Source organism: Panthera leo, chromosome B1 (genome assembly GCF_018350215.1).
Source record: "Panthera leo isolate Ple1 chromosome B1, P.leo_Ple1_pat1.1, whole genome shotgun sequence".
NCBI lineage: Eukaryota > Metazoa > Chordata > Mammalia > Carnivora > Felidae > Panthera > Panthera leo.
The window spans coordinates 193,269,454-193,282,984 of NC_056682.1; the positions used below are offsets into that span (position 1 = coordinate 193,269,454).

At 46.1% G+C, this 13,531-nt stretch overlaps 1 protein-coding gene and 1 long non-coding RNA gene across 5 annotated transcripts in view; one reads left to right on the forward strand and one right to left on the reverse strand.

Annotated features, from left to right (window-relative positions):
* Positions 1-13,531, reverse strand: part of CC2D2A (coiled-coil and C2 domain containing 2A) — a 163,652-nt gene that overhangs the window by 28,276 nt on the left and 121,845 nt on the right. For all 4 annotated transcript variants that reach the window (XM_042936859.1, XM_042936858.1, XM_042936860.1 and 1 more), the window contains 5 exons: positions 10,329-10,434; positions 10,029-10,138; positions 8,427-8,523; positions 7,483-7,581; positions 4,445-4,621 (listed from right to left, as the gene is read on the reverse strand). In XM_042936859.1, coding sequence (XP_042792793.1) covers positions 4,445-4,621; positions 7,483-7,581; positions 8,427-8,523; positions 10,029-10,138; positions 10,329-10,434 — 589 coding nt within the window. The remainder of the gene's footprint in view (positions 1-4,444; positions 4,622-7,482; positions 7,582-8,426; positions 8,524-10,028; positions 10,139-10,328; positions 10,435-13,531) is intronic.
* Positions 1,910-13,521, forward strand: LOC122218604. The gene is made up of 3 exons (XR_006202022.1): positions 1,910-1,998; positions 5,523-5,666; positions 13,388-13,521. It is a non-coding gene; the product is annotated as an uncharacterized LOC122218604 (long non-coding RNA).

A 13,531-nucleotide genomic window follows, 5' to 3' on the forward strand; every position in this document is an offset into this window, starting at 1 on the left:
CCTAGGACAGAATTGTCATGCCAGAAATCATTGTAACTTTACAAAGATGAAAAATTACGAAACAAGGGTGGTATGAAACAAAGCACCCAGTGGAATTCAACTCGGTTTGCTTTAAACTCATTCATTTACTTACTCACCCAACTATTTGGAAAATATTTGCTGAGAATCTAAAAGGTTCCAGGCACGGTGGATAAATGAATATGAACCAGTACCCTCAAGCAACTTCTAGTCTAGAGGAATGCATTAATAAGCAATCCGGTACTTAAGATACTTGCCCAGAGATTCTCAACGTTTTTATTTATTTATTTATTTATTTATTTATTTATTTATTTTTGGGACAGAGAGAGACAGAGCATGAACGGGGGAGGGGCAGAGAGAGAGGGAGACACAGAATCGGAAACAGGCTCCAGGCTCCGAGCCATCAGCCCAGAGCCTGACGCGGGGCTCGAACTCACGGACCGCGAGATCGTGACCTGGCTGAAGTCGGACGCTTAACCGACTGCGCCACCCAGGCGCCCCAATACTTGCCCAGAGATTCTAAATACACAGGTGCTAGAGGAATACTTAAGAGGCCAAATAAGCATTGCCCAGAAAGAGCAACAGAAACCTGGAATCAGTACTGATTATTGGCCTTCCCAGTTTGAAAAACTGTGTCGAAACCTTTTTCTTTTCTTTGAAAAAAATTTTTTTAATGTTTGTTTTTGAGAGAGACAGACAGTGTGAGCGGGGGAGGGGCAGAGAGAGGGAGACACAGAATCCAAAGCAGGCTCCAGGCTCTGAGCTGTCAGCACAGCCAGCTGTCAGACGTGGGGCTCGAACCCACGGACCTCGAGATCATGACCTGAGCCAAAGTTGGACGCTTAACCGACAGAGACATCCAGGCGCCCCGAAACCTTTTTCTACCACTTGGAGCTCGACGTGCTGTTGTGTGTTTTGACTATGTAACCAGTGCTTTGTGAGAGCAGGGCCCGTGTTTGAATCATTTTGTGTTCCTCTCTGCACAGAGCATACACGAGGTAAGCATTTAAATAAGTATCTCTTAATGGTCATTGCTACTTGCTTCGGCCACCAGGATGCCATTTAATGGAGCAAAACAATGATTTAAGGAGGAGTATGCCATTTTATTAGTGATCTAAGAAGTACCAAGGGAAAGCTTAGTGCCAAAAGAATTTGGGTTGGTTTATTATGAAACAAATCAAGGACTAACTGACAAATTCACTATTTGATTCAAAATGAAACCTGGAAGTTTCTTGACTGGCTCTATTTTTTTGACCTGTAGGTTCGTGTCAGTGTTTACTGAAACTTAAGCGTGGTTATCCTCTTGAATAGCCGCACTGAGACAGCTCCACCCACGACAAATCACCGTCAGGGCTGCAGCTGTCTCGGCAAGAAGCATCTCATGGATTTCATAGGCTTGGAAACTGGAGATAGTGCCCAGCATGGAGGTGACATTCACACCCATGACTTTTCCTACATTCCAGGCTAAATAAGAATCTTTCTGACCAAACGAAACGGGCCGAAAGACAAGGCTGGACATTCTTCACGGAAATTCAGACATCTGTGGTTCGTTGCCAAGGGACCACACATACACTAGCATCCAGCAGCTTCCACAAAGTGGCAGGAGACAAAAAGCAGCTAATTAGAAGCCTTAGAACTACTGACCAACAAATGTAAAACAAAATGCTTGGTATACCTTTTTAAGTACGTCACTCATCTATCAGAGGCAAGAAAGGAGAAAGAAATGAGAGGAAGACTTTATTAACAGAAAAAAATCTACTTTTAAAAACTTAACTTCTATGAAGACAATGTAAAGTAGTTACAGTAGGAGTTTGAGGAGTTGCTACTGCATCTTAAGAAAATTCCATGAGTAAATCCCTTTAAGAAGTCCTATGGAACGGTTCCCTATGGGACGACGGAGGGGAGACTCCAGTCTCCTAATCCTGGAAGTTGCTGGCAAGTGGAAAAACAATTCAAGGTTCTGGCCTCTATTATCCTCAGGTGAGAGCTTCTCTTGCCCGAATAATCTGCAGGGGAAATCACTGAGTAGTGTTTTCCGCCAGGACATCAGGGGGCATCAGTCCACATGCCTTCCTTATCAAATAGCAGCAAAGAACCTGTCCTCCAACGGGGATTCTTAAGCCCTCATTTCAGAGGCATAAGAGAAATGCTCCGCACAGCCACAGAGGGGCAGTGAAATGCCACTGAAGGCAGCAGCAAACAGCCTCGTTACCTGGCCGGAGGCGGGAAGGTTGCAGGACTCAGGGAGGGCGTCCTGTCTCGGAGCTCAGAACCGTGATAGGGGGTTAGTGCCCCGAAGGGCGTCGGGTGCTAAGAAGCCTCTGGTTTTCAGCCTCTCAGCCACAGTCACAGACAGACTGCTTTCCTGGGTTTTGGAAGCTCACCTCCAGATGGGGTGCTTTTTCCTCTGTTAAGAATACATGGAAATAGCAAAATCATCTTTTGTCTGGGAGCATTTTTTTTGTGTAAACATGCTTGTTGGCTTTTATCTTGAGTTTACAAATAAAGAAAACCATCCAGAATATACGTTTCACTTCCTAGAAATATTTTGAAATGCATATATTCTGGCATGTTTTCTTTCTTTTTTTTAAATTTAATTAAAAAAAATTATATCCAAATTAGCATCTAGTGCAACAATGATTTCAGGAGTAGATTCCTTAGTGCCCCTTACCCATTTAGCCCATCCCCCTTCCCACAACCCCTCCAGTAACCCTCTGTTTGTTCTCCATATTTATGAGTCTCTTATGCATTGTCCCCCTCCCTGTTTTTATATTATTTTTATTTCCCTTCCCTTATGTTCATCTGTTTTGTCTGATAAAGTCCTCATATGAGTGAAGTCATATGATATTTGTCTTTCTCTAATTTCGCTTAGCATAATACCCTCCGGTTCCATCCATGTAGTTGCAAATGGCAAGATTTCATCCTTTTTGATTGCTGAGTAATACTCCGTTGTACATATATACATCTTTATCCATTCATCCATCGATGGACATTTGGGCTCTTTCCATACTTTGGCTATTATTGATAGTGCTGCTATAAACATGGGGGTGCATGTGTCCCTTCGAAGCAGCACACCTTTACCCCATGGATAAATACCTAGTAGTGCAATTGCTGGGTCGTAGGGTAGTTCTACTTTTAGTTCTTTGAGGAACCTCCACACTGTTTTCCAGAGTGGCTGCACCAGCTTGCATTCCTATCTGGCATGTTTTCTAGAGACCATATTTGTCACAGCTTTAGTGACAGAGGCTAGCATGTAAGATTAATTTGAATTTCCGTAGATTTATTTTTCCAATAATCCTTGCAAAGGGGAATAGTAATAGTATGTGTCTCTGTGAACCAGACTGTAGTGCTGAAAAAGAAACAGAGGAATGTGCTCATTTCCCCATTCTCCATCTGAGTGTTGATTACAAGGGATAAACGAAAGAATCATCATGAGAATCCATACAGGTTAGTTTAGGAGGGAACATGCTGGGCTTACACATGAATGTGAGCTCTGTGGAATTTTTATCTGCTTTTCTAGGCTGTTGTATTCCCAGTACCTGAAAAATGCTTGTCACATCAGCAGTAAATATTTGTTGAATATATACGATTTTCAGTCAGACACTTAATTGATAAATGCATTTCCTGCCTGGGTGAATCTGGAGGGTTGAGCCTCACTTTCCTCATGTCTCAATCCAAGACCCCACCATACACTACAGTTGTGAGTATTAAGAGAGAATGTGCGTCAACTATCCGACACGGGGCCGAGGACAGAGTAAAAACTCAGTACATGATGGTGGTGGTGGTGGTTATTGTATTATGGTATTAAGAGGTCATGATCAGTAACTTTCTCCCCAAACCAATGAGGACATCGCACATCAGTGCTGCAGAAGCAAGTTATATTAAGAAAGTGTCTCCCAGCTATGAGGGTTGGTAAATAGTTGCTAACCAATGGAAGTTCTGGAAACTCTTTGTTCTAGAGCCATCCAGAATTAGAGTATTTGTGTTCTACAGTATCTGAAGGCACTGAAATGAGGTGACCCCTGAAGGTCACCTAGCCTTACGATGCTATAAATTGATTCAACACACAGGACAACCAGGGATGTGAGGTCAGACGTGGAAATGTATTTCGGCACGCTTGCCAATAAACGTCAAGATAAAAGAGTAGTCTGCTTTTTTTCTTCCTTTAAGAAAATTCTTCTACACCTGGAGCATGTGTTACAGTTGCCTGAAATTTTAAGTTGTTGATCAATCTAATGATCAGCTCAATGGAAACACAAATCCACAGTCTCCCCTCATTTTGTCCAGACCGAAAGGGTAGTGAACGGAAACTTTGGCAAGGAGACCTCTGCTTGGGCCACGGCTTCTGCGTTTATAAAAGCATAGCAAGCATTCCTCGTGTCTCGTGAACATCAGACACGCGATTCTAAAGTGGAAACAGGGTTACCTTTTCTCGAACCGACTCCCCGGGAACCAGCTGAGGCTCCATGGTGATGAACAGGGTGATGTAGGAGCCTTCACTCAGGCTTCGCACGGAGTCAAAACCCCGCTCGATAATCATGCTCCGTTCCTTACTGTAGCCCAGGAGAACGGGGGGAATGTCTATTTTAAATGTCCCATCAATCTGTGAACAACATATGACTTGGTAAACACCCTGGTGGTTTTCCAACCCAAGTTCAAAGGCAAGTGTCAACTCCTCGCTGTCCGATGAATCCAACAAAGACTGCTCAGACTGGCATTCGAGGCTCACCCCATCCTTCTGGGCATGTTGCCCTGAGCTCTCTCTACATCCCTGCCTCTTCCCAGTTCAGCAGAGCACGTACCAGCTACTCAGGTTGATGTAACAGTATGTCACCTGGGTTCCAATCCTGGATTACACTCCAAGTGTCCCAGCTTGTGCATTTATAGAGACAATAATAGTACCCATTTGTAGGGTGGTTACGTGTGCTGAATGAGGAGATGTAAAATACTAAGAAAAATGCCTGGCATAGGCTCAGTGCTCAGTAAGCGTTGGCCAGAAGCCATTCCCTTTTTCTGGAATGCCCCAGCTTTTCATCCCCCCTTTCAGAGTATTAATTCTATTTTCTAGGCTCAGGCCAGATGTTATCTCCTTTGTGAATTATTTTGTAATCACTAGCAGCCCCACATCGAGTTTGTTTCTTCTGCTATTACCTTGGCACATTCTGCAGACCTTACAGTTGTATGCACATCTATCACTTTGTTCCAGATACCAGATTTCTCTCCATGAATAGGATTATAGTTCACCCACGATTCTATCACCCTTTCCCAACGTAGAGCAGCACTTTGTGTACCCAGCAGGTGCTCGATACATGTGGGCTTAATGCATTACAAGCCACTCACGTAAATTGACCTGGCTTCTGTGGAGGTTCCAAAAGACAGGACTTTTTCATTTTGGCCTAGCCAGTCCAACAATAAGTTTATTAAAGATTGTCTAGGGCTACACAACTATTCAGGGCTGGAACTTGAAATTCACCGACTTATGGAGAATCCGGTTTTCATTTCAGTCTTTAGCGGCATTTATGTCTCAGAAGAAATAGAGAAAGAAGTTCAACTTTCAGTGACTATGCCTTCCAGCGAGGAATTAAGTGAGCTGTTGTTTATTTTCCTCCTTACGTCGGCGCTTTCCCCTGAAGCCTGCACCTGGGCAGGTGAGAGGGTACAGGGACAAGGATACAAAAACAAGCCATACAAAGTGCACCTGAAAGAACGGAGCACATCTGATGACCCAGGAAGCAATGGGCACTGTCTCCAAATAATTGGTGCAAGGACTTCAGACAGGGTTTCTCAACCTGGGCACAGTTGATATTTGGGGCCTGACTGTCTGTGGGGGGGGGGGGGGCTGTCCTTGCATCGTGGGGGGTTGGCAGCATCCCTGACCTCCACGGACAAGATGGCAATGGCTCCCCCGCTAGCTGTGACAACCAGTCATGTCTCCAGACACTGCCAAAAGTCCCCTGCAGGTACACGTAAGGGTACGAGCTTTGGAGTCAGAGAAAACTTAAATGACAAATGTAATAACATCACTCTCAGAAGTAACATTGAAATGGATAAACCCAAACATTGAATCGTTCTCTCTCCCTCTACCAATCTCATTCCCCAGGGATAAGCAATGTGAGCATTGTGGGAAGTTGGTAAAAGTGAATCCTGTAAGCTTTGGGATTTGAGTAGTGACTTCGCCTCGCGAGGCTTGTTTCGTCATCTGTAAAATGGCGACAGTAAAGCCTATTGGGTTGTTGTGAGATTAAATGAGGTGACATACAGACTAGCAGGTAATGGCATGTAATATGTGACAAGTATAGTCATTCCTACTATTATTAGTGAGTCAGGATTCTACTTGTTATGTGTAGCTCCAAACCAGGACCTACGGATAGGGATGCACAGATTATGGCACAGTTCAGGGAAGAAGTCTGTAGCAGAGAGCTATGGCAAAGAGAGCAAGTTGCCTCATGAAGTCGTGAGTTCCCCGTTTCTAGGGGCACTCAAACAGAGTATAGATATTACCAGAATGCAGTAAAGGAGATTCATTTATCCAGAAGGGATTTGGAGCAGTTACCTCCGAGTACCCTTCCAGGTGTGAAATTCAGCATTGCCGGATAACATGGCACTTTCGTTTACAAACTGATGAGCTCTTAATTTTTTTGTTTCCATTTAAAATCTATTCAAAGAGGGACACGAAAATGTTTTGGCCAGCACATCACTGAAGCGTCACCTGTAGACTGTCCCTTTGTCTAGGGGGAGAACTGCAATTCCAATTATCTTGGAGATTCCAACCCATCCAAGCCCCAGGCTTGCTGGAGACTGTGTGGCCCAGGCGACACTTGCTCTGTGTGGTCGCCACGTGTGGAATTAAACCGTTCCCTCAGTCGCTGTGTGAGATTAGCTACAGTCTTGCGGCTCAAAGCCTCCTGTTGCCATGGATTTAATACCAGGATATTAAAGCCATTTCAGAATCTTTCACTGTCCCAGAGTTGTTAACCTAATGGGTCCCCTTAAGCAAAATCATTAGACTCTGAAGAAGAGCGTCTCAGCTGAATGAGATCGTGCTAACCATTTTTCATGTTTGAAATAGCGAGGACTCTAGAAACATTAATAGAATGCACTTGATTCAATGGACTATCACTGTCCTGCTTGTTCCCTTCAAGTTCGTTTCTGGCATCCATCCACTCCACTTTTGTCATTTTGACAAGTTTCCACTTTGTCCCACCTTCTGCCTCACTTCTATTTAAATGACAGAAAAATTCTCAGATTGGAACAGCCCTACATTAACTACTACCTCCAAGGGAGATCGATGTTTAATAAGCCACGCAAATATGACAGAAGATCGACGGCTTTTTATCTTTCTGACAACGACTTGCATATAGGCTCCCTCAGTGTGGAGGGCACAGACCTGCCAAGAAAGCTGTAATAGGAAAAACGGACACAGCCATTCCCCACTCCCATGGAATTCTGGCTTTAGGTGCTTACCTTGGCTTGGAAATATATCGTGCTAAATGGAATCTTCACGCATCCCAACCAGTGTCTCTCAATACGGGTGTGGATTCCACTTCCTCTTTCACGGTCATCCTGAAGGAAGGTGGGAGGCAGTAATTGTTTAAGAACTTCAGCCTCACATTTGATTAACGTGGCCACAGGAAGGTAGCGGGGGTTTAGCTGAAACTATGTGAGCTAGGTTAGGCAGCCCTAAGTCACATTCTGCTTCAGTGACTTAATCGTTTAGTGACCCTAACGATGTCACTTAGCCCTTCTGAACCTCAGTTTCCCCATTACTAATTTTTTTTTTAAATTTTTTTTTTTCAACGTTTTTTATTTATTTTTGGGACAGAGAGAGACAGAGCATGAACGGGGGAGGGGCAGAGAGAGAGGGAGACACAGAATCGGAAACAAGCTCCAGGCTCCGAGCCATCAGCCCAGAGCCTGACGCGGGGCTTGAACTCACAGACCGCGAGATCGTGACCTGGCTGAAGTCGGACGCTTAACCGACTGCGCCACCCAGGTGCCCCAACTAATTTTTTTTTAAAAGTAGTCTTCATGCCCAGCACAGAGCCCACTGTGGGGCTTGAACTCAAGACCCCGAGATCAAGACCGGAGCTGAGATCAAGAATCGATAACTTAACCGACTGAGCCACCCAGGCGCCCCGCTATATTGGAGATTTAACAGTCTACTTCACAAAGTTATTCTAGAATTAAGACCATGTATGCTAGGCACCCAGTGCAATTTCTGGAAGGTAGCAGACACTCAGCTGAAAATAAGAAAGCTAGTTCCCTCCCTCCCTTTTCCTTTTCCCGTTTATACATGTCAAGTTTCAAACATTTCAAACGCCACAGAGATGGGAAATGAGTTAGGGACTTACAATGAGTGGAGAGCATGAAAATGAGTGCAGACGTCCTCCTCAACACTGTGAACTCACCTCGAGGACATCATAGAGCACTTCATCAAAAATGTTAATGAACACGTCATCTTTCACTGACTGCAAACTGCTTGTGCTGTAGTCTCCATTGGGGGCCCTGCAAATGGGGACACGTGACCCGGGACTATGAACATGGGCAAAATGGAAGCAATGAGCACTCAGATCTCACAGTGTGAAAAATACCCAAATATGAGCATAGATATGAGGATTAAAAGCCGTGATTTCACCTTGAATATTTATCTTTATCCCGGGATTCGATAACATAATCCCTATACTCGAGTGGAAGGGGCACTAGACTAGAGGCCCCGCGCAGAGAGATACCGCCCCCTGCCCCTCCATCTGCTGGCTTGTCCCGTCGAGTCTCCCGTCATCCCCCCAACCTGCGTGGTGAGCCCTGCCAGGAGCCAGCTGGCCATAGCTGGGTTGGCTCGGGGGACAGGCTACGTTCAAAGTCTCTAGCTGGCACCCGTGCCGGAATGCAGATTTCCTAAGCAACTGGGCTGTAGAAGATGCTTCTCTGGCAGACCATTCCCCAGTCATAGACCTCCTAGTGTCATATGGCTGGTTGAATGGTCCCTGCCTCCCACTCACTTTCCCCACAACCAAACACAGTGCAGGCACGAGGTTCCTCTCCTGTACTGTCGCTGCTCTGAGTCCGGGCCTGGCCCAAGCTGGCTGCTCTGTGGCACGGCCCAAGACCAGGCCACTGTGTGTATTTTGTCAAGCATTTTGCCTTTACGTTTTCTCATTCTTTATGCTTCTTCTATGCATAATAGTGGTGCGTGTCCCTCTCTTCTTTTTTTTTTTTTTTAATTTATTATTATTATTTTTTAATGTTTATTTATTTTTGAGACAGAGAGAGAGCATGAACAGGGGAGGGTCAGAGAGAGGGAGACACAGAATCTGAAACAGGCTCCAGGCTCTGAGCTGTCAGCACAGAGCCCGACGCGGGGCTTGAACTCACGGACCGCGAGATCATGACCTGAGCCGAAGTCGGCCGCTTAACCCACTGAGCCACCCAGGCGCCCCGTGTGTCCCTCTCTTCTGACCGAACTGGCTCTAAGCCTTGCTCTGTCTCTAAGGTACTTCCACCTGTGGGTTTTGATTGCTGTAAAAGTAGAATGGTAATTTCTAAGGAAGCATCAAGGTCTGAAATAAGGAGTCTTTTAAATATCTAAAATCATTTAATTAAAGTTTTAAATCCCTATGTGTTATTTCTGGCGAGGAAGAAAGCATAATTGTGGAAAATAGGGAGTGCCAGACTAGAGAGGTTATTTGAAGCTTCCAGAGTCAGGGAGACGAGGAACAAAGGAAAAGCAGTGTAGGGGCCATGGGGTCAAGGGAATGGGAAACTTAGGGCTACAAAAAGCCAGAGCCTGGAGAGGCATGGGCGTGTCCCAACAATGAACCCGAGTTTCAAAAGTTGGACATTTTCCCATTTTAGTCTTGGTCAGGGTCCCCTGTGGTACAAGAGCAACAGAATGGGACTCAGTGTCAGGCTCCTGTAGAACCTTTCACTGTGGCCTTTTCCCCCCGGGGCTCCATTTTACTCACATTTCTTCAAAATATCCTATAGTTCCCTAAAGAAGAAAATATGCTCACCTAAATGGAAGTTCAAGTTCTTCATTCCAGCTGGGGTTTGGTCCTTCAGCTGTAGTTGTGTGGCAAATCGTTCGTTGAAAAGAAACTTCTACAAAAGGACGCACTAAAACCTTAAACACAAGAGCGGATCATGAGAGTCTAGAACGATTAGCTGAATTATTTTGTTCTTAGCAGAGGTAGAATATGTTTACCAAAGAGTATGTTTCCAAAGAAAATGAAGCGGAAAAGAGATGATAAAGTTTGTAGGCAGTTATTAAGGGGCAAGCTTCTAAGCAGAAACCCAGAATTGAGGTATTTCACCTGGCCGAGGGGGTAGTCAGCACTGTGGGTTGGGCTGTGTGTGGTTGGGGAGGCAGCATGCTTTTCGCTGAAAGTCCTTGAAGACCTTGATGGCTGCTGGAATTTGCTAGGAGGGAAAATGTATGACAGAAATTAATGACAAGAAAGGTCTAATGAGATACTCAGCAAGGTGGCTTCTCCGAAGACGTATGGCTCTGGTGACAGACATTTTCTTAAGTTTGTTGACACCTCAGAAAGCTTCTTCCACCGCTAGGCCTGCATGTTTGGCCGGAACGGAGAAAAGGGTCCTCTCCACCCACTCCTCTCCCAGGGGGTGCCCTAATGAGGAATCTGTTCCCCCAACAAGAGAGAGCCTCAGTTCCTCTGGGAACTGAGTGGCCGAATCTTCAGCTCCCTGGCCAGTCTGCCCCATCTCGTCCAGTTCCCCTCCCACTGCATTCTCCGTGACCCTGCGCTTTCCAGTAACCTCGAGCTACCTATCCTCAGTAAGACCCTCTCTCCAGGCCCTGCCATGCCTCTCTGGGAAAGAGGCGCTCAGAGATTCCTAGCTAGAGTTAGGATCTATGGGTCTTGCCCTCTTTCCCTTTGGGGATTCTTTTTTTTATTTTTTTTTAATGTTTATTTACTTTTGAGAGACAGAGACAGAGTGTGAGCCAAGAAGGGGCAGAGAGAGAGGGGGACACAGAATCTGAAGCAGGCTCCAAGCTCCGAGTTGTCAGCACAGAGCCCGACACAGGGCTCGAACCCACGAACTGTGAGGTTGTGACCTGAGCCGAAGTCTGGCGCTTAACCGACTGAGCCACCCAGACGCCCCATCCCTTTTGGGATTCTTAACAAAAAGAAACGAAGGTCACCTCCGGAGGGTCTCTCCCAGCCACCACTCCCCTCATCCTAACAACGCACCTGCATATTTGTACTGAAGTTTATGACTTACCAAGTATTTCATATTCATTACCAGGCAAAGTAGAAATTCTCTCTTTCTACCAAACTGTCTAACCTTTTCCCAGATAAGAGTTTCAGACAAACCATGAGACAATAAGAGTAGACTATTTAACACAACAGCTGCCAGAGAAACCCTTTTTCTTTCTGGAACGCCATCGATTACAGCATTACAGAAACATCTGTGAAGTGCCCACGGTATTTGAGGCCCTGTGTTAGACTCTGGAGCTGCAAAGACAAATCAGACACACTGCAGCTCCAGCTAAAATGGCCGGTAGACGCGTAAAGAAATAATCACAATACAGTGGGATACACATTAGCCCATCAGGATGGGCGCGAGCCATCAGAGTACAGAGAGGGGGATGAAGAAGAAAAAGTCCTATTCAGTTGGATGCAAGGGTAGAGGGTCAAGATTCAGGCGGGCTTAATGCACGAGTTGATATCTGAGCTGTCTGGGTGAGCCTACACTGAAATGTAGAGCACAGAGGATCAACTAAGCTTCCTTGTAATTTGAATGAAATGGTTTAACACTTAAAAGGTATTCTGTAGAGGGGCGCCTGGGTGGCTCAGTCAGTTATGTGTCTGACTCTTGGTTCCGGCTCGGGTCACGATCTCACGGTTTCTGAGTTCAAGCCCCCGTGTCAGGCTCTGCGCTGCCCCTCCCCTGCCCTCTCTCTCTTTCTCTCAGATAAAGAAACTTAAGAAAATTAAAAAAAAAAATTCTATAGAGACAAAGATAAGAGAAACACCTGTACGTTATTTTAAAAGACAGCTTTACTCCCCACGGTTGAGCCGTGACGTAATCAAGGTGAAGGGGTTGGGCTGTGGCTCCTCAGAGATTCAAGAGCTTGAATGTACACTTACTAGTGACCAAATGCTGGGAACAGTGGGTGACGTCAGATGTTCTGTGACGGGTGGAAGACTTAGTAAAACAATAGGGCAAAAGACTGGATGGGGGATCAATTTCACGGGAAGACCCTGGGGAGGAAAGAAAGTGCCACAGGCCAGAACGGTGTTCTTCTGTGGATCAGACCGAGCTCGATGACCCTGGACAAGCCACCCAGCCATTTGCCCTGTCTTAAAATGGAGACAGCAATCGTAGCGAGAAGCAAGTGACATAATACACACGAAAGAGGCTTAGCGTAATGTCTGGAACCCGACGAATGGGCGAGAAAGCGCAGCCTCCCTCCTTACACTGGCAGGTGCATCGGCAGATCCAAGTTTTAATTCTGGCTCCTTCTTACTTCACGAGACCAGTGCTCTAACCCCCCCGAGCTCCGGAGCCACTCTTTCTTTCTTTAATTCTTGCTCATCTCTGTTCTCTAAGGGGATAAGAAACTCAGGCTCACCTTACTCTGGTTGAGGGGTCGCCCTGTGCCCCAGTGTCGTGGAACACAGCAGGCATCCCTCATTTCTCAGAGCAGATTAAGGGGAAGTCACATTTTTATGCTCAGAGGGTGTATGTTCAGCACCTAGGACATAACACCTTTCGGGTATCTGCCCTGCTCACACCCGCTTCTCTGAGAACTGTTCCCCACCTTCAGGCCTGGGCCTGGGGACCCTGCCTCTCTGGTTATATAGGTGATTAGACCATGGGTCAACACCTGACCCAAGTTAGAACCCTCAGCTTCTCTCCTGAGAAGCTGATGCTTGTGGACGGTGCCCTGGCTGAATGGATGGCTTCCCTCACAGGGAGAAGAATAAAGCAAACCCACAGAAGGAAGTGAGCAACAGAGACCACGGGCCTCAGAAGAGCCACCCCAATCTTTACGGTCCACTGTGTAGTTCAGCTGTGCCTCTTTTTAAAAAAAATTTTTTTTTAATGTTTTTTATTTATTTTTGAGACAGAAGGAGACAGAGTATGAGCAGGGGAGGGGTAGAGAGAGGGGGAGACACAGAATCGGAAGCAGGCTCCAGGCTCTGAGCTGTCAGCACAGAACCCGATGCAGGGTTGAACCCAAGAACCTTGAGATCATGACCTGAGCTGAAGTCGGACGCTTAACAGACTGAGCCACCCAGGCGCCCCCAGCTGTGCCTCTTAACCTTGAGTTCTTTGAGACACAATAAATCCCCTCTTGAGCCTAAATTGACTGAGTTGGTCTATGATTTGCAACCGACAGGTCTTTGGCTTCCGGAAGACCTCCCCCCATCCCTGGACAGAACAGCGACTGCGTTAAAGGTGGGAGCGGACGTGCTATAGAGAAGTGAACCACTCGGCGGGGCCCCTGTCCTCTCCATCCCAGGGCTGCCTGGACGGCTCTCAC